Below are 20046 nucleotides of genomic sequence, written 5' to 3'. Positions count from 1 at the left end.
CTATTCAGAAATGAAATACATTCAATTGCTGGCTGTTAATAATAGTTCATGCTGTGGAAAAGTTTGTTAAAAAGGTACTAGACTGTAATGTCTGTATTCACAGAGATTTTTCTTTCTCTCCCTTCTCAGGGATGAGTTTGTTGTTGTTTTCCCAAATTTTTGACATTCCTTAGGAATTAGCTATGATGTGAGAGTGATTATGCCCCCTAGATAAAATCTAAACGATTTTTAAAACTAATTATTACATATAAAATGATAAATAGGTTAATTTAGAACTTTATGGTTAAATTTTTTGACAATATATTGTTTCAGCTATGGAAAAGTCTAATTATGGTAACTATTAAGGGGCAGCACTCCCTGATTTCAGGAAGAATTCTAATTTTGTAAGTCAGTCACATGATGATTGTGCTTTTGCTTTAAGTTCTTTCTTGCTTTTGTTATTTTATTGACTTGCCTGAATGATGAGACCAGACCGTATTTTCACTGTGCAGAAATCTGTGCAGAAAAGTCTGTGCCTGTTTTCCAATGATGACCTATTATTTTTTTAATCAGCATAAATGTAAGCCTACAAGAGCAATCCTAAACAATCACAATTAAACCGTACTACATAAAAAGACTGTTTATTGTGAAGGATTTATCTCCAGAAATTAATCATGTTTTCATTTCCTGGTGGAAACATTAAGGTGTGAGTTTAATTCTTCATTCTGTCAGACAACAGAATATTTATGCTAGATAAGTTGTTGTATGTTTGATTTTGTTTTCATGTCTTTAAAACCATCTTGTGACGTTACTTGCTCATCCCTTAATACAATTTTGTGCAGATTAAAATTATGTAATGTGTTTTTTGTGTGGAAATAATCCGTTAAAAGTATTTTGAAGGGATGGAATGACATCTTTGTTTATAGGAGAACATTTGTAAAGTTGAATTTCCAAGTCTTAAAAAAAAAAAAAAAGAGGCAACTGAGGCTGTCTCGGCGACAGTAATGGCTTTAACCAGAGTACTGGCAGTTGGAGATGGAGACAAGTGGACAGTTCTAGGTACACTTAGGAGGTGAAATCTATCAGGGATGACAGAAAAATAATCCCAGCTAAAAGAGAGGCCCTGGAAAAAGAAATTCATAAAGACCACTTTATTTTGCAGGTCCCTGCCAATGTTGATAAAAGACCACTTTATTTTGCTCCTTAACCCACCAGGCATCCCCCTTCCAATAGCCTTGTCGCCTCAATGTCTGGACATCAAAAAGAAACGAGGGGCGGGGCAGTCACCCACAAAAATCCGCTAACTTTAATTTAAACCGGGTGAACGCGAGCGGAAAGGAGAACAATGAACACAAGGTACTTCCGGTTATTCCGGAAGTGGAAGCTTGACACGCTCCTAAACTCCGCCGGCGGCCGGCCAGGGTGGAGATGGTCGGACGCGCGGCGCGGCTGGTGCTGTTGGCCGGGGCGGCAGCGCTGGCCAGTGGTTCCCAAGGTGACCGCGAGCCGGTGTACCGCGACTGCGTGCGCCGGTGCGAGGAGCGGAACTGCTCCGGGAGCGCACTGAAGCACTTCCGCTCTCGACAGCCAATCTACATGAGTCTGGCAGGTAAGCCCCGCCCCCAGAATAAGCCCCGCCCGCTTATCTCGGCTCCGCCCCTTGCGTTCCCCCAAACTCATTTGCAATCTCCGCAAGTTAGCTACCCCTCTTGCCTCCTAGGCCCACCCCCATCCCCACCCCTCTGCCCCGGGTCGGTTAATAGTGGAAGTGAGAGCAGCCCCAGGGTGATTAGAGTCTCTTGCTGTCCCAGGAGCTTTCATTTATTATTTTTTAAAATTATGGTAATATACAACATGCAATTTTCCATTTTAACCACTTTCAAGCATACAATTTAGTGGCGTTAATTACATTCACAATGATACCATTCCCACCATCTGTTACCAAAATGTATCCATCACCCCTCAAACAGACACTCTGCACCCACTAAACCTTAACTTTCCATTCCCTCTCCCTCCTGCCCCTGATAACCTGTAATCTACTTTCTGTCTTTTAGGAATTTGCATGTTCTAGTTATTTTGTATAAGTGAAGTCATACAGTATCTGTCCTTTCATTTCTGACACTTTTCACTCAACATGTCTTCATGCTTCATCCATGTTGTAGCATGTATCAGAACTTCATTTCTTTTCATTTACTTTTTATTTATTTGGTCAAATGAGTTTTTATCGAATACCTCTTGGGTAGAAGGCCTTACAGTGGCACTGAAATCAGACTGGCATCCTGCCCTCAAGGGCTCTCAGTCCCCATAGGGACATTAACTATCTCAAGTACAAGGGAGGAAGTGGTTTGAGGCCTAAAAGATCCTTGGATTAAGCACTGGAAGCATTTGAGGGAGGAAGGAATCACTTCTGGTTTTGAGGGAGTAGGGATAGGGATCGTCTTGGGACATTCTGTTTTTCCATCTGAGTTTTGCCTGCTGGATACGTTACATTTGGACTTATGGCCATAGTGGGCAAGGAACCAACATAATGACCACCCTTCTGTGTGGTGGTTATCACAATAGGTCAGTTAATTTTCACAACAACCCTTTGAGGTAGTTTCTCGTATTATCCCAGTTTTTCAGATGGAGAAGCTCAGAGATGTTAAGTGCCCTTGCCAGGGTCACAAAGCCAGAAAATAATACAGCAGAGTTTCTAGCTCTGGCCTATCTAACCACAAGCTTGTCCTCTTTTCCCTAACCCTTTGTATTCCAGACAAAGGGAACCAAGAGAGTGGAGACTTCTGGCAGCTTGGTTTATCCAGGTGGCAGGGTGCATGAAAATGATTAATGGGAGAGAAAGTTGGAAAAGCAGTCTGGTACCTCAGAAGTCAGGCTGAAGAATTTGGACTTCATTTTCATAGGAGGGAAGAAGGTAGCAAGAGTCCCTCTCTAGTGAGAAGTGAGAACAAATCTTGTGTTCATGTGGGGCAAACAAACCCAGGTATCTATTGATGAGTTCAGCAGAAGCCAAAATCCCCGTGTTAGATGAAAAGAGGAGAGAAGAAAACATCTCCATTTGTTCACTGTACTTCTCCCTACCTCCAAAACACACTTGCTACACACACACACACATACACACACCCTTATGTGTATACCGCACGATCTCTCATCTGTCCAAGCTAAAATTTTGAGATGTCTTCTGGTTCTTGCCGACACGCAGGCCTTCACTCTTGGGCCACGTCCAGACTCTCCCTGCCTCCCCGTGCTGGGTATTTTAACGAGGCCTTAATTGTCTGTTTCAGGTTGGACCTGTTGGGACGACTGTAAGTATGAGTGTATGTGGATCACTGTTGGCCTCTACCTCCAGGAAGGTCACAGAGTGCCTCAGTTCCATGGCAAGGTGAGTGTCTGATGGTGGTGTGGTGAGGGGAAGATACCACCCAGGTGGGCCGTGCTGTCCAAGTTATCTGGCTGGTGCTTAGGCTGGAGTTGGGGTGTGTGTGTTTGTGGCAGGTATCTGTTCTCAAAATCTGCTGGCTTCCAGGTGGGAACATTGTGTTCTGCCTCTGGATTTGTATCCTGCCTTGGGATATGGAGAAGTAAGATTGGGCAGGGGAGTTTGGGGGTCTCCTCAGATCATGGTGCTCTGGGTTTCTTAGGGTGGTTGAGGTGCCCACCTTGCTGCCCTACTATGACATCCTTTCTGTTGTTTCTCTAGTAGAGGTCTGGATTGATAGTAATAGCCCCTCAGATTGCCCAAGGAGGCACAGTTTGTTGGTGCCTTTTTTATTGTTAAATTTTATTGCGATAGCATATATAGAACATAAAATTTGCCATTTTAACCGTTTTTAAATGTAAAATTCAGTGGCATTAATTATTTTCACAAGTTTTGCAACCATCACCATCATCCATTACCCAAACTTTTTCATCCCCCCAATAGATTTACCACCAACAGAAAATCTACCCATTAAGAAATAGCTCCCTAACCCTCCCCCAGCCCCTGGTAACCTCTAATCTACTTTCTGTCTCTATCAGTTCACCTATTCTAGATATTTCATATAAGTGGAAGCATATAACATTTGTCCTTCTGTGTCTGGTTTATTTTACTTAGCATAATGTTTTCAAAGTTTATCCATGTTGTATCATGTATCAGAACTTTATTCTTTTTTATGACTGACTACTCTGCCATTGTGTGGATATTCCACATTTTGTTTATCCATTCCTCTGTTGATGGACACTTGGGTTGTTTCCACCTTTTGGCCATTGTGAATATTGCTGCGATGACCGTTGGTGTACAGGTATCTGTTTGAGTCCCTGTTGCTAATTATTTTGAGTGTATACCTAGGAGTATGGCAATTATATGTTGAACTTTTTGAGGAACCTCCACAACGTTTACCACAGAGGCTGCACCATTTTTCATTCCCACCAACAATGCAAGAGGGTTCTAATTCTTCCATATCCTTGCCAGCACTTGTTATTTTCTGTTTTTTAAATAGTAGCCGTCCTAGTGAGTATGAAGTAGTTTCTCATTATGGTTTTGATTTGCATTTCTCTAATGACTGCATTTCCCTGATGGGATTCAACTTCATTCTTTTGCATGTAGATCTCTAGTTTTTCCAGCGCCATTTGTTGAAGAGAATCTTCTATCCCATTGAATGTGCTTCGCTCCCTTGTCGAAAATCAATTGGCCATAGATGTATGGTTTTCTGGACTCTCAATTCTATTCCATTGATTTCTATGTCTATCCTTGTGTCAGTTCCACACGGTTTTGATTACTGTAGCTTTGTAGTAAGTTTTGAAATTGAGAAGCATGAGTCCTCCAAGTTTGTTTTTCTTTTTTAAGATTGTTTTGGCTATTCGGGGCCCTTGCAATTCCATGTGAATTTGAGGATCAACTATTCCATTTCTACTGGTGCCTTTTGATCCAATGTTATTTCATTCCAGCCTAGCAAGGTTGACAGGAATTATTGTCCCCAATTTGCCACAGAGAAAGCCGAGGCTCAGAGGGTTTGTGGTCACCAGTAGAGAAGGGACTAGGACTTGTGTCTTCTGGATGGCAGGTCTGTGCTGCTTCCACTAGGCTATGCTGAGCCATCTATACTTCCCAGAGACCAGGGCTTATATGGTGCTGTAAGTGCCGACCAGGACTGGGGATGTGACCCTCCACTAAAGACTGACGGGGACTTATTGGCCGGAGGAGGGGCTGACCTGAGGCTTTGGCCAAGGTCCAGAGCTGAGGAGCCAGCTGGAGGCTTGTTGATGCAGTATGTCAAGAAAAGGTAGGTTGGGTCAGTTGGGGGTTGTCTGCTCCTCAGGCCCCCTCCATTTGCTCCTTTTTCAGTGGCCCTTCTCCCGGTTCCTGTTCTTCCAAGAGCCAGCCTCCGCCGTGGCCTCCTTCCTCAATGGCCTGGCCAGCCTGGTGATGCTCTGCCGCTACCGAATCTCCGTGCCAGCCTCCTCCCCCATGTACCACACCTGCGTGGCCTTTGCCTGGGTAGGTAACCTGGTGAGGGTCGGGCTCTGTGCCCTCATCCAGGAAGGAGGGACTCTTAGGTCCCCATTCTTGCTCAACAGGGCTTCTACCCACCCAATGTCCCCTCTGTTTCCAAGGGAAAGTTGCAGCTGTGGGGTGGTCACACCTGGGGAGAAAACAGGAAGGTGCTGAAACAGGCCTTACCCTTCTAGCAGAGTCCTAGGCCAGGCTGTTTGGGAGGAAGAGAGGAAGGAAACATTGCTCTTGTCCAGAAGGAGAAAGCCCCTAACAGACCCAATAGGGTAGGTCATAAGTAGAGAGGGGAGGTGGGTGGTAGGGAGCATGCTGAGACCGTGGGTCTTTCCAAGGACCCCTCTGGGGCACTCCAGTCCCCAAAACCAGGATGCAGGAGAACTCTGGAGGGGTTGGCGCCATCTTAGTTCCAGCCCAGGCCTGGCAGGCAGTGACAGCCACAGCAGTCTAGAGTTCAGCCTGGTCTGAGACATCCTGGAGAAGCCAAGATATGTCCCATCTGAGTGTGCAGAGAGAACTCTCAGCATCACAGTGTGGCTGCTCAGAGGAGCTGGTGTCCAGGTCTGGAACTGTGTGAGAAGTGTGGACTGGGATACGGATGTGAACTGTTACAGCCTTGGGGTATAAGAGCGAGAGGGTGCAATGGCTGCCTCAAGATCAGAGCTACCACCTTAGGCCTTAAGGAAACATTGCCCACTCAATCCTCTTCCCGCCATCAAAACAGCCATTCCTTCCTGTATTGAGCACCTACTATGTGCCAGCCCCCGGCTGGGTGCTGGAGTTACAAAAGTGTGTAAAAGCCGACAGGTCTCTACCCTCTGGTATTAGTCACACAATCACAACTGAATGTGAAAGTACAACCGTGAATAAGTACAGTGGAGGAGAGGAGGAGAGGCACTTGTGGGGTGTGTGATGGGGACTAGACCAGTGCAGGGAGATCAGGGAGGGCTTGTCTGAGGAAGGAGCATTTCAGATAAGATCTGAACGATGAGTAAATGTTAACCAGGTGAATTTAGGGAGAATAGGGGGCATCTTCTCAACAGAAGACTCAGGGTGTGCACAGGCAGGAGGGGGTGCCGGTCATTCGAGGAGCTGGTGTGCAGGAAGCCAGGGCGTTGGGTAGGAGTGAGGCGGGTGTGAGCTGGGTGGGCCGGACCAGCCCATGGAGGGTCCGAGTGATGTGCGAAGACTCTAGTCTTGATCTTCAGAGTGTACCGGGACACTCAGGGGTTTTAAATGAGGATGAGAGAGAGAAGGGGCTTCATGAACAGCTTTGCGCTCTGGTTACCGTGTAGAGAACAGAGTGGAGGAGGCAAGAGTGGGTGCAGGGGACCAGTTGGTAGTTTCAGCACAGGGTGCAGTAGCTAAACCAGAGAAGTGGCACGGACCGGGGGGAATGGTTAACGAGAAGTGAGTGTGTTCTCGCTCTGTTTTGTAGGTGACGTTTAAAATAATTTTTTTGAGTTTATTTTATTTATTTAGCAAAAATATACATAGCTCTTCCTGTATAGTAGACACTATTCTAAGCATTTTTAAAGTATTAACTTTGTTAATCCTTAACAAGCTTATGGGGTCGACATTATTATTATCCCTGATTCACAGAAGAGAAAACCAAGGACTGAAAAGGATAAGCCAGGGAGCCAGGTTTGAAGGCCTCTTGCTCCAGAGCCCACACTCGTATCCTCTTGGCTGTGCAGACAAGCCTCAGCAGTGGATTAGATGGAGGCGGAACCCGGGAGGATCCTGGGTTTCCACTTGTGAGACAGTGATAGCAGCTGTGGGTGTGGATGTGGTGGGCAAGGGAGCGCTTAGACGGTGAGAAGAGAGGGGCCTTTGGGACAGAGCCTGCGCCACTCCGAAATTCAATGACTGAGTAGAGGAGGATGAGCCAGCAGCGGAGACAGGAGTGGCCAGAGAGGGAGGTAGAAAACTAGGAGATGGTGTGTGTAGGGAAGCCTCGGGAAGAAGACAGGGAGGAGAGAGGGGTCAGCTCTCCTTTCAGAATTCTCCAGAACTCTGCTGGATGGTCAAGTGAGGAGAGAACTGAAGGATGTCCTGAGGACCTCAGGAAAATTGATGATGTGGGGGTGCCAAGAAGTCTGAGCCAAGCCTTAGATGTAGGAGATGGGGGTCAGGAGGAGGGCAGGAAAGGAGGCTGTTAAACCTCTGGGAAAGTTCCATCTTCTCTAATGCTTTCTAGTCAACAAATAATAATAATAATCATGAATTCTGGGACATGTAACCAGCAGTGACCTAAGCACTTGATGTACATTTTTTCGTTCAATCCTCAGAATACCCCCGTGAGCTCTGAGTAAAGCTTAAAGGGGAAAAATCTGCCCAAAGTTAACAGCTATCAAGTTAGTAAGTTAGAGAGATGGGGTTTGCATCCAGGACTGTCTGACCTCACGGCCTGAGCACTGAGCCTCCGTGGACTGTGGTGACTGTTTGTTGAGCAGTTGCTGTAGGTAGAGACAGGGCCAAAGCCTAAGGCGCGAGGCCTAGTGGGAGCATGAAGGCGGGTGCAGGCCCAGCTACCCTGGGAGGCAGAATGCAGGCCTGGGAGTTCCCGGGCAGGGAGGAGAAGATTCATCTGGGGCGTGCAGGTTGGGTTTGGACATGTGCATATGGTGGGAGAGGAGGTTGGATGCAGGCATTCCAGGCTGGTGGCACAACAGCGGCAGAGGTGCAGAGGCTGGAACCCGGCCACAGTGTGGCTGTGTGAAGGGGAGTGGAGAGAGAGCAGACGATGTGGCAGAGCCACCCTGAGCGCCAAGCTGGGGGCAGTCAGGGCCTGGCATCAGCATACACGGTGGGTCACAGGCCTGGGTGAGAGAGAGCCCCAACTTCCTGGTCAGGCCTCCCGCAGAGAAGGGAATTTGGTCCTGGCCAAGAAAGCAGGAAGGGCAGGGACGTTGAGAAGGGAACACCTGTCCCCTCTCCCTTGGGATTCTTCCAGGGACACTGCTTATCTGAGCCCAGTGCCCATCCCGCGTCCTCGTCCCCGCCCCTCTTAGAAAGCAGTGGGCAGCCCTGCCTGAATTCTCCAAATGAAGCTCAGAGCCTCCTTGGAAAGACCCGGAGGGGCCCACCCTTTGTCCTCACAAGTGCCAGGGGCCAGTGGTCACTCCACAACTCTTGCCTTGTTCTCCCTGGTCCTCGGGTCTTTCTTCTCATTGATCTCTGCCACTCAGCTGCCTTCTTGGCAACGGGTCGTGCACTGCCTGGGATATCCTGTAGTCTCCCTCGGGGAGAAAGCGGATATTGGTCAGGAGAGCGCAGACACCTGTGCTGTGTGTCTTAGGATGCATCAGCACCCTGTGGGATACGGGGTTCTGGGAGGTGGGACCCCCTCCTGCCACCACTAGGTCCTCAAGGGACACAGGCCCTTTGACAATCTGGATTGGATTTTACTCTTGGTCTTCAGTTCTGTCTGAGTTTCTGCAGAAAAAAGAAATCTTGTTCTGTGTGCAGGGTGCAGCAGTGGACCTTGTCCTGGGGTGGGTCTTTGGGAGCCAGTGGAGCTCCTGATTTCTGTTGGGGCGGGGACAGGAAGGCCCCTCACCTGCTCCAGGTTAGGTCTTAGGGAGAGTTTCAGTCTTTATCTCTGGGAAATGAGAGGATCCTACCCCCCCCCCCCCCGCAGGGCTGATGAAGCTCTTCCGTGAGAAGGTAGCCTCTGCTTTGCCATTTAGGCCTGGTCTTAGGCTGGGCAGCAGGCAGGCAGGGCTGGAGATCCCACCAAAGCTCTGCACACCGTAGCCCTTTGACTTCACAGAATTGGGGGCCCCTGCTCTCTGCCAAAGCCAGGAGGCCAAACTAATCCCTTGCCCCCCTTCATCTAGCATGGAAAGGTCCTTGAGTGTAGAAGTAAGAGGGTGAGGGTGGCAGGGAAGCCTAAACCACCACAAGTAAGGAAACTACAAGGAGCACTAGGTTGAGACTGACTGCAGCAGAATGATAGTTAGACTTCAGAAAGGACTTCCTGAAGGTCAGGCAGGAGCTGTAGAACAATGACAGGAATCCTTTTTGATGGTGGAAAAAGCCTCTTCTCATATCCATCCACCTCTTCCCCCTTTCTTTCTCAGGAGTGAGCTAGGGATGGCCTGCCCTGCCTGAGGCAGAGGGTAAGACACAGTAGCCCCTGGGGGGCCCCAGGATGGCAGCAGGCATCATATTTAACATTCTGCCTCCCCCACTTCTGAGACAGGCTGCTATTTAAAGACCCACTTGTCCCCACTGCCACGGTGTCAGTGACAGCTCCGAGCACTGGGGCTTAGCACTGGGGTCGAATTCCTGACAGATCTGGCTCACTTGGCATCCAACCAGTTTCACGGCTGTGATATTTTTGTCTCAATTTTCTTATTTTCCAACAGACTGAAACAGCCTCCTGCTTCCCCCACATCCAGCCTCCCCTGTCCCCCTCGAGCCCCACCCCCTTGGCATGCTGCCCCCAGCCTCCCCTTTGCTGGGTGTTTACACGCAGCCCTTGGTGCCAGCTGGGCCACCCATCACCTTCCGGCTTGTCCAATTGACCGGCCAGCCCACTCCCCAGCCTTCCCACTGGAGCCAGGCTGAGGAGTCGGGAGGGTCTGTTGGCATCTTGGGGCTTTCCCTTCCTTCCACATCCCTCTGTCTCCTTTGCTTGTGTCTTGAGTGAAGAGAAATAGTATCTGTTCAGTCCATGCTGGTGAGAGAGGGGCTCAGCATCGAGGCAGAGGGGCTCTCCTGTAGCTGTGTTCTGGGACCCAGAGACCTTGGGCCCCAAGGTTTGACCTTGAGGAGGGGAAGTTGGGGGTCAGGTGAAGTGAAGTGAGGTGTACAGCCTACCAGAGGAAAGAAACCAACATTTCTAGGGCACCTACTGTGTGCCTGGCAGCAATTACATTTACTTATTTTTACCATTTATTAATTTGGGGGGGAACCATTTGTTGAGCAATTCCTTTGTGCCAGGCATTTCACATAACATGATTCTCATGACCCTCCTTTGCGGTGGACACTATTAGTCCCTGTTTTGTAGGTGAGGCAACTGAGGCTCAGAGAAGCTAAGTTAATCGCCCAAGATCTCACAGCTATTTAGTGGCCAAGGTCGGACTTAAACCCAGGGCCTGGGAAGGGAGCCTGTCGCACTGTGGAGGGACTGGGCATTCTGTGGGGGTGGTCCTAGGCAGCTGTGGGGAGACCACCCCTTCTCTGCCTGAACTTCCTTGGCCTGCAGAGAGAGTAGGAGGCAGACTCGGCCTCTTTCACTTTGGTCTGTGGAGACGTGTGAGTGTCGGGAAGAAATGACACCTGTCCTGGCCCGGTGCTGTATACCACTATTGCTCATTGAATCCTTATCAACCCTATGATTATTCCCATTTTACAGACAAGGCAGCTGAGGCACAGAGAGGCTAAAAAACTTGTCCAAGGACACACAGGAAGTGGCAGAGCTGGGATTTGAACCCTGACAGTCTGGCTCTAGGGTCTGCATTCTTAATGACACTACCTCCCAAGTCTGGGGAAAGGGTCAGAAGAGGAGCCCCCCAACAAGGGGACACTCCCCAGAGGAGAGGGAACTTTTCAGAGGTGCAGAGCTTCAGTGGATCTCTGTTAAGTGGAAGGCACGCTGGGAGGAGGGGGACAGGAGGCCCAGCAACCCCCCAGCCCATAGAACTGAGTCCTGGCTATGCACTACTCTCTCCCACTTTCGTTGTTCCAACTGCCACTTAGCTCAGTCCTCTTATCACCTTCCCCTTCCTGCTGTGGCTGACAAGGCGGCCTGGCTGGCTGCCAGCCCTGGCTGCCTTCCCCTTCCTCCCACACTGGCTCCAGGGCCACACTGTCCTCCCTGAGGATGTCACTTGTTCCTTGCCTTCCCAGGGGACCTGCCCTTCATGGTTGCCTGGTCTCCAGCCCCAAGCCTGCCCCTCTGCCCACATTGACCCCAAGCATCACAGACTTTGTGGGGAGCAGTGCCCCTTTTCCAGCCTCCACAGCATGCCTCCATTGGTGTCTGGGGAAGGGACAGCATCAGGGAGGAGCCTGGAGTTGCGTCCCGGGGCAGGATGGCCATGCCGTGTGTACCTCAAAGGAGGAAGCAGCCTGACCTGGGATAAATAACCTGACATCAGGGCAGGAGAGGAACTGGGGGATCTCTAGGCTAGCCCCTGATCTGTCCCAGGGGGCTGCTTGGGCCCAGAAGGGCAGTACCTTTGCCGGGTCTTGAGGAGCCGGGACAGCAAGGCCAGGCCTGGGTCCCAGGCTACACCGGGCTTCCTTGAGCCTCCGGGACTCCCAGGGCCCGGCATCATGAGAATGCCCGACTGACTCTGGGGCCCACCACTCACCCCACTGCCCCCCACATTCTCTCCTAAGCTCTGCAGGTCTGCACCCAAGAGCTCTCTGGGGCCTCTACAGCCTGCTGCAGTTCTGGATGGGGAGCGGGCAGGAGGCAGGGGACCAGGGCACAAGGGTACCTGGGTACCCATCTCTGGCTGGCAGGTGCCAGCTTGGGCATCCCTCCACCTCCAGGGATCCTAGGCCTGACCTCCCACCCCTGATTTCTTCCTTTACCTGGTTGTCGCTGGTTCCCCAGCACTCCCTCCCAACCCACCCCTCCTTTAGAGTAATTTGGGCCTCTGTTGTGGCCATAGCAGTCCCTGAAAAAAGTGCCACCGTCAACTCCTGCAAGAGGTTCATTTGCAAGGTGACTTGTCCTCTCTTTCCAGGTAGTTCAGTTCCAGGCAAAAGGCCTCAGACCTTCCCCAGGGCCCCTGCCCACCGCAGCCCTCCAGCCCTGCCCTCTGCTTCTCCCAGGGTTGGGGAGCAGCCACCGGTCGGGCAGGTTGGGCCGGCCCAGCCAGGAGGAGGCTCCCCGGGCGGCCACCCTCCTCCTCGGAGACTTGGCCCACGGGATCTGCTTGATCTCAGAGGCTCCCTCACTTGCTAGCTTGCCCTCTCGGGGACACACCCCAAGCTGGCTCGAGCCCCTCCACTCCACCCACCTCATTCCCGCCCCCAGCCTACTGAGGTCACTGGCTCCCCTGGGCCCGGGTGGGGCTGTCATCACCTGCCGGTTGGGGGAGGAGGCGAGGCCCCCAGGGGCTGTTGTCTCAGTGATTGAGTAACCGGGAACTGGGCTCTGCCGGAACTAGTTCCCGAGCCAGGCCGGAACCTGCGCAGGCTGCAGCCCCCGTGAAGCTGAGCCCGAAGGAACTGGGATGGGTGGGAGTAGAGGGGCACGGGTTTATCCAGAGGGCTCCAGGGGCACTGGAAAGCACCCTCTCTGCCTCACTGGATCCTGCCCAGCCAATCAGAGCCCCCTCCCCCCCCCCCCCCCCCCGGCAGTGACCCTTCCCCAAGGTGAGGCGGATGTGCGCCCTCGGGGGTCTCCCCACCTTGGGGCGGCACCTTCACCAGCCCCCTCCCTCCTCAGGTCTCCCTCAATGCTTGGTTCTGGTCCACAGTCTTTCACACCAGGGACACCGACCTCACGGAGGTGAGAGCCCCTCCTGCTTCCCCATCCCTGGGTGGGACTGTCCCAGGGGAGCCCCAGGAGGGGTCAGGGCGGCTCTGGCATCTGATCGTAACTACCACTATGGAGCACTTACTACCTGCTGGGCATTTTAAACCGATTAGCATACTTGAGCGGCACGGGAACCTCAAGAGGCAGGTATGATTATTGGCTCTTTTGAACCTATGAGCTTTGGAGAGAAGTAACTTGCTCAGGGTCATCTCGCTAGTAAAGGGGCGCTGTCGGAACCAGAGCCCGCAGCTGCCCATAAGTGCGTGAGTCCTGACAGGCGCCCTCCCCCAGTGCCTCTGAAGCCCCAAGGCTCAAAATATGGTCCTCAGGGCAGGGCGCCAGCAGCACCAGGGAGCTGTCCACGGGGCAGATCTCCAGGCCCACCCAGTCCTATTGGGTCAGAATCTGCATTTTAGTAAGTTCCCCAGGAGCTGCCCATGCATGCTAAAATGTTAAAAATGCTGCTCCAAACTCCAGGCAGCAAGCTGAGAGGGGACTGGGAATAGGGGCCATGTGCTGAGCATGTTTTTAAAAAATTGTATAATGTGAACACAAGGGGCACTGTGAGAAATTCTGAAGTGCAACAGCAATGGAGAGGGAGCACAAGCCGCGGCCCCACTGAGCAGGCCCAGGCGCCCAGCTTGGACCCTGCTGAGCCTCTGCCGCCCCTCCCTGCCCCCTCCCCGTTGGTCCCTCCCTGGGCCCCACACTGGGCCCTGGCCTTGTCCACCTCCTGCTCCCCTCACACCGGCCCCTCCTCTGGCTCTCTCTGTCCTCAGAAAATGGACTACTTCTGTGCCTCCACCGTCATCCTACACTCAATCTATCTGTGCTGTGTCAGGTGAGCCCACCTCGGTGGCTGCAGGGACAGGGACAGGTCCTGGGGCCAGAGAGGGGACCCCAGGCCTTCTTCACTGGACCCCCAACACACACACACTCCCTCCAGGCTGTCCTGGAAGGGGGCTTTGGGGTAGGACTGTCTAGGGGCCCTGGCTCCTGACAAGGAGTCCCCACACTGGGTACCAGGCCCCTGGGGGGTGCAGGGTGGGGGTGGGGTCTGCCCAGCTGGCCTGTGCTGGTGGGGAAGAGGGGTGGTGGCTTCTGGGGCCACACAGCGATGTTGGGGCAAGCAGGTGCTTTAGGGAGTGCCGCTCTGGCGATGGCCACCCATCCCCTGAGCAGCTCTGGTCGGCGGGGCAGGACGGTGGGGCTGCAGCACCCAGCCGTGGCCAGCACCTTCCGGGCCCTGCTGCTGCTAATGCTGACCGCGCACGTCTCCTACCTGAGCCTCGTCCGCTTCGACTATGGCTACAACCTGGCAGCCAATGTGGCCATCGGTGAGGCCAGACCCTTGCAGACTGCTGGCTTGCAGTGGGGGCGGAGGGTGCCCTGCCGGGAGGAGGTTCTAGAGAGCCCCTTGGGATTGGGGAAGGGGGAGGAATTTGAGGTGAGACAGGGGACCTCAGGAGGAGCATCTGAAGATGGTCCTGGGGTAACAGAGTGTGGGGATGGGCTGGCCTGGGGGAAGGAAGAAGGAGGTGCAGGGAGTGAGCCTCCTCCCTGCCCCCACGGCCCCCAGGCCTGGTGAATGTGGCGTGGTGGCTGGCCTGGTGCCTGCGGAACCAGCGGCGGCTGCCTCACGTGCGCAAGTGCATGGCGGTGGTCCTGCTGCTGCAGGGGCTGTCCCTGCTCGAGCTGCTCGACTTCCCGCCGCTCTTCTGGGTCCTGGACGCCCACGCCATGTGGCACATCAGCACCATCCCTGTCCATGTCCTCTTCTTCAGGTGGGCACTTCTCCCTGCCCAGGGCTCCCCTTCTCTGTGCCTTCTTTGCCCACTCTTGTGGGGACTGGGGCCTCTGTTCTGCCCATTTGCCCCCTCCCACCCTCACGCTGCCCCCAGGGGGAGCACCCAGAGCTGTGCCTCAGTGGGCTCCTCCCTCGGCCCACAGCTTCCTGGAGGATGACAGCCTGTACCTGCTGAAGGAATCAGAGGCCAAGTTCAAGCTGGACTGAGGACCTGGGAGTGGGTCTGCCCCATTGGGGGTCCTGCCCCCTCCCTACTGGCTCCCCATCTCCTCCTGACCCTTGAGATAACTTTTTTTTCCTTTTTTTAACTTCTTAATCTTGGACATGAGGGGTGTGGGCCTGGAATTATGTGCCCTGCCCACCCCACTGCTGGCCCGCACGTGGCCCTCACAGATCCCCAAGCCTGATCCCAGCCCGGCCTGTCAGAGACTGGGGCTGGAGAATGGGGGACCCCTCTGGAGCTGAACTGGGGTGGAGCTGAGAATATTCTTAGCTCCACTGGGAGGAGGGCTGCCTCTGCTTTTTCTTCCACCGGGGTGGTCAGAGCTCTCTGACTAGCTGGGAGACCAAGTGCCGCAGGCCATTGGGGACACAGTGGGGTCCCCTTCTGATCCCGCCTGCGCCCTCCCCTAGGGCACCACTAGGTGGCACTGGACACTTGCTCTTTGGCTGCCCGAGAAGTTTCAAGGCAGGTTGCATTCACTCCGTGGGGTCTAAGGGACCCAGCTGCTGCGATTGGGTAGGGGGAAGGGGTCCCACCCCGCCACTTCTCCAGCCAGACCCCCAGGAGGCCTCACCACACTCCCTTTCAGGGTTGGGCACCTGCATGTGAGGGTGTAGGGGTGTGTGGGCCAGACCAGTGGAAAGTGAGGGGCGTGGGCATGGGCCTGGGGTGTGTGGTGTGCTGGGTGGGACAGTGTGTGTGAGTATGGCCTGGGCGTGCAGGCTGAAGAGGATAGGGGAGGGTGTGAACTGTTTCAGAGCATGTGTATGTGTTGGGTAGGAGGCAGGGGGTGTGGGGCAAGTGGGTTAATGTGGGTTAGGGGAGTATGAATAGTCCGAGTGTGGGTTTGTGGGTGAGTGAGATGAGTGTGCCACATAGGGGCAGGTGGAGTAGGATATGGGGATCAAATTACCATCAACAATTGTTTACTGAGCACCAGCTCTGCACAAGGCCCCAAGCCTGTCAGAGAGCCAGGATATCCCTAAGTTCTGGCTGGGGGTACAGGTGTTTGGCCTGCTTGTGTGTGTGTGTACACGTGCAATGTTCCTGCCCATTGCCTCCTTTTGCAATCCTCCTCCAAACCTCACAGGGCCCCCAAACAGCTCAATATCACCCTCCAGAACCAGCCCATTGGGAGGCAGAGGGAGGAAGGAAGTGAGTGTCCCTCCAAGCCCTTTCTAGTCACCCTGTTTCCTTGCCTAGGCATGACCAGCCCCCCCACCCCCCACCCCGTCCCTTTGCTGCTAGCCCCTTTGCCACAGCCTGGAGCTTGGGGAGGGGGAAGGGCTGGATCAGGTTTCTGCCCTCCCCAGACAGGCCCTCTGTTCCAGGGTGGCCCCAGGGCAGGCCAGGGCCATGCTGTGCCTGCATCCCAGTAAGGTGAAGTGACCCCTGGCACTTTCCTGCCACAGAAGGATAGAATGGCAATTTGTGGAGCTCCAGAAACTTTCCATCTGTAAGTCAGTTCTGTGATTGGAGCAGGGAGACTGGACTTGGGCTCTTTTCCTGGCCCCTGCTCCTTGGGGAGAGGGAAGCTATTCCAGGACTCCAACCTCAGGGACTTGGGTGGCCTGTGTTGGGTTTTGGTGATACTGAGAACTATTTTAAGGCAGGAGGATAGCAAGGGGCATTCTCATTAAACCAGTTTTGAGTCTCACCCTTGTTCACTCGTTTGTGTGAATAGGGTGGGCTGGAGGGAAGGAAGAGACAGAGTTAGGTGGAGTAGGAAGGACCCAGAGCTGGCCGGGGGCAGTGGACGGAGGTCAGGTCTGTGCCTAGGCACATGGGGGTGGAAATGGGAGGGAGCAGGATGCGGGGCAAGAGCAGAGCTGGGCAGAGCTTAAGTCTGGCTTCTGGCCGGGGGTGGGGAAGGAAGCCGGTGCCAGTTCTTCTCAGTTCCCTGGACCCTTGTTTGTGCCAGGATTGCACAGCCCCCTCTCTCCCATGCAAATTCCACTCCAACCTAATTATCCTCACTCTCCTTGTGCCTCAAAGCAGAAGGCATCATAGGAAGATTGTGGGCTTTTAGTTTGAACCAGACCCCACTTGTATTTGTTACATAACCACTCAGCTTTAACAGGACAACAGGACCTGCCACCGAGTGTGAGGGCTAAGTGGGGTAATGGACATAATAGACCTGCCCCAGTGCCAATCAATATATATTGATTACAGTAGGTAATCAATATATATGGGCTCTCCCTGACCTTGGCCCTCCTTAGTTTGAGAAGAATGAGGAGTACAGAGACCTACTCTCATGGAAGCTTTTAGAAAAAAAAGAAAGTCTAGCCTCCCACACCACACTCACAAAAGACATCTCTGGGCCCTTGTGGCTTCCCAGGAGAGCCACCGACAGCACAGACACTCAGCAGCAGAGAACGCTTTCTTTATTAGGTGTCACCTCAGAAGACGGGGGATCTGGGGGAGAGGGGAGGGCCACCATGGCACTGGGCCCACCGGCCTCACACTCCCTCTTTCTTCTGGGCCCAGGCAAAGAAGATGCCCTTGACATCGTCCACGCCTGTCCGCAGGTGGGTGGGCATGACGTAGGTGCACAGGTCCCGCACCCTGTAGCCACTACACATCAGGGCCTCCCTCACCTCCACCTCACGCACGGGCACCACCGCCAGCCGGGCCTCCCCAGCCAGGTACCATGACTCCTCCAGAGCCCCGATGAGGAGGAGGTGCCCCCCTGGCCTCAGCAGCATGGTGATGTGGTCCAGGGCCCGCTGGAAACTGGCAAGGTCTGGGCTCACAGCCTCCAGGCAGAAGGCAGAGACCAGGGCGTCAGCAGGTAGGGGCGCCAGGCCCCCAGCGCCCAGGGGCTGGGGCTGGTGCACGTCGATGGGCAGGACCCGTTTCACCCTGGCTCGCAACTGGCGCTCCTTCTCCTGCCAGGACTCACTGTGCAGGGGCACAAGGCAGGGGTCAAGAGTGTGGCTCAGGACTGCCCCATGCTCAGTTCCCCAGTGCCCCCCACCCAGTCGATCCACGGGAAGTCCCCCTGCCTGCACACTCGCCCCCTAGCCCTTACCCCTTGCCCTCAATCAGGCAGACATGCTGGCTGTACACGCTCCAGTCGAAGGCCCCAGGCTCCTCCTGTAGCCAGAGCCCCAGCTCCTGCCGGTTCACCTCCAGGAAATCTGTCATGGTGATGTCCTCGAAGTGGGCGCAAGCGCTGAGCAGCTGGTATATAGTGGGGCCCGAGCCGATGTCGATGAGGGTGTGTCCAGATACCTCACCTGTGTGGGCAAAGGAAGAGGGTCCTGGTGCCAGGCCTGCCCCAGGGCCCGCTGCTTCCTCCCTTACCTGCTTCTCCCTCCTCCTGTCTCTCCAAGTGTGTGTGTCCCTATCTGGGAAAAGAGTTGGCTTTGCAGTTAGACTAACCAGGGTGGCCTCCACCTGAGTCCAGGATCCAACATCAACTGATGTTTCTTGGGAAGGGTTGGTTACTTCTTGGGTTCCACAAACTATACCACGCCTGGGGGGGCTGGCAGATTCTCTCTCCCAGTTGTCTTTCTCCTCTCCCCAAGCTCTGCCTCCACCCCTTTCTCTGCCTCTCCTTATCTCAGTCTCTCTCTTGCACAGCCCCCTCGTGGCCCCCCCACCTCTCTCAATTCTGAGCATTCTCCCCTCCCGGCCTCCTTCTCACCTCCTCTGCCCCTCTCCCAACCGGTAGTGCCCCTCTTTCTCTTCTGTTTGCTTCCTGTCCCCTGTGCCTCGGTTTCCCCTCGCTCACCAGTGGCAAAGGTCTGCGCCAGGCAGCGCAGCTTCCAAGGCCCGACGCCGTCGGGGCTGCTCAGGTCCCCGCGAGGGGGCGCGTAGTTGTTGCGGAGGTAGGCCCGGGGCTCGAAGCGCTGGTAGGCGGAGGCGACCGCTGCCCGGCCCGGGTCGGAGTCGGGGGCCGGGGCCGCCGCGTGGCTCTGCTCCGCGCCGCTCATGCTGCTGCCGCTGCCCGCCCTCCCGCGCGCTCGCCCTATATCTGCGTCGGGACGCCCACCCGGACCCCTCGGCTGCGCGGGCGACGGCTGAGCGATGAGCCGCCCGGGGCCACGCGCGCTGCGCCCCCCCCCCCCCATTCATCTCCTTTAGCGGGCGAGCGGCAGACACGCGGGGGGGCGGCCGCTGGAACATCTGTTCCCGCCCCGAAGTTGCTCCTTGCTGCCCTCCTCCCTTTGCCTCAGTTGCTCCGGGTCCAAATCCGGTTTCCGTGCCCCCACCCCATCCTCCTACCCCCATAATCTTTAGATTCCCCCCGCCACCGCCAGTCCCCAGCTCCTCCCGTCGCCCTCCTCCGGCTCCCCAGCCACCCACCCCTCCTGTCTGCCGTCTCTACTCTTTCCCGGTGTTTCGAACTCGCCTCTTTCCTCGGTGCCCCTCTCCCCGCGCCCTCCCCGGAAGAGCTCGACCCCTGCCAGGCTCCCCTCCCTCCGGGACATCCTTTCCTACACCCACCCCCTTTCCTCAGTAATGTCACCCCAACTCTCCGCCCCTGCTCCAGGCCTTTTTTGGGTCCTCTCCTACCCCACTCCCCGGCCTCCGGCGCCCCCCACCTGCAGAAAGGACAGTCCGTTCCCGTCCCGGCCGCGGCACCCCGGGGGCCCAACAGCCGGGCTCCGGCCCCGCCCGTCCGATGGCAGCAGCGATAGGGGCGGCCAGGGCCGGCGAGCGGGGCTAATGCACTTAGCGGGCGGAACAGCCCGGCCTCTCCTGAGGGCCCCGCGGGCTTTAACCCGCTTCTCCGGGGCTGGGAGAGGAGCGGAAAGTTCGGGACGTTCCCGCCACGGCGGGGGCGCGGGGCGCAGGCGGGACACGAGGGCTCCGGGCACACTCTCCGGGCGGCCGGGGGCTGCAGGGGCGCGGTCAGGGCCTTCGAGGGCTAAAGGATGTGGGTCCCCGCTGGTCTGGGGTCTCTGGCCTTTCTTTTTTCCCAGCCCACACTCCAGCCCCTTCTGCAGGAGACAGCCAGACCAGGCCTAAAGGTCCTGCTTGGGGCTCCATGTACCACAGTGCCAAGACTGGGTGGTCTTTCCTCCTATTCTCCAAAATGG

The 20046-nt window shown here is 54.7% G+C and overlaps 2 protein-coding genes across 2 annotated transcripts; one reads left to right on the top strand and one right to left on the bottom strand.

Moving 5' to 3' along the window:
• Positions 1 to 1364: 1364 nt before the first annotated feature.
• Positions 1365 to 16655, top strand: PGAP3 (post-GPI attachment to proteins phospholipase 3). Its single transcript, XM_037808910.1, has 8 exons — positions 1365 to 1588; positions 3261 to 3358; positions 5300 to 5452; positions 12879 to 12941; positions 13748 to 13809; positions 14169 to 14305; positions 14548 to 14752; positions 14919 to 16655. Exons 1-8 carry the CDS (start codon positions 1408 to 1410, stop codon positions 14980 to 14982), a joined length of 963 nt encoding a protein of 320 aa, XP_037664838.1. The 5' UTR covers positions 1365 to 1407; the 3' UTR covers positions 14983 to 16655.
• A 723-nt stretch (positions 16656 to 17378) lies between these two features.
• On the bottom strand, positions 17379 to 19173 carry PNMT (phenylethanolamine N-methyltransferase). Its single transcript, XM_037809553.1, has 3 exons — positions 18735 to 19173; positions 18030 to 18237; positions 17379 to 17899 (listed from the first exon to the last, which is right to left on the bottom strand). Exons 1-3 carry the CDS (start codon positions 19072 to 19074, stop codon positions 17458 to 17460), a joined length of 990 nt encoding a protein of 329 aa, XP_037665481.1. The 5' UTR covers positions 19075 to 19173; the 3' UTR covers positions 17379 to 17457.
• Positions 19174 to 20046: the final 873 nt, after the last annotated feature.

This window comes from Choloepus didactylus, chromosome 18 (genome assembly GCF_015220235.1).
Source record: "Choloepus didactylus isolate mChoDid1 chromosome 18, mChoDid1.pri, whole genome shotgun sequence".
NCBI lineage: Eukaryota > Metazoa > Chordata > Mammalia > Pilosa > Megalonychidae > Choloepus > Choloepus didactylus.
This window is presented reverse-complemented; position numbering and strand designations above follow the sequence as displayed.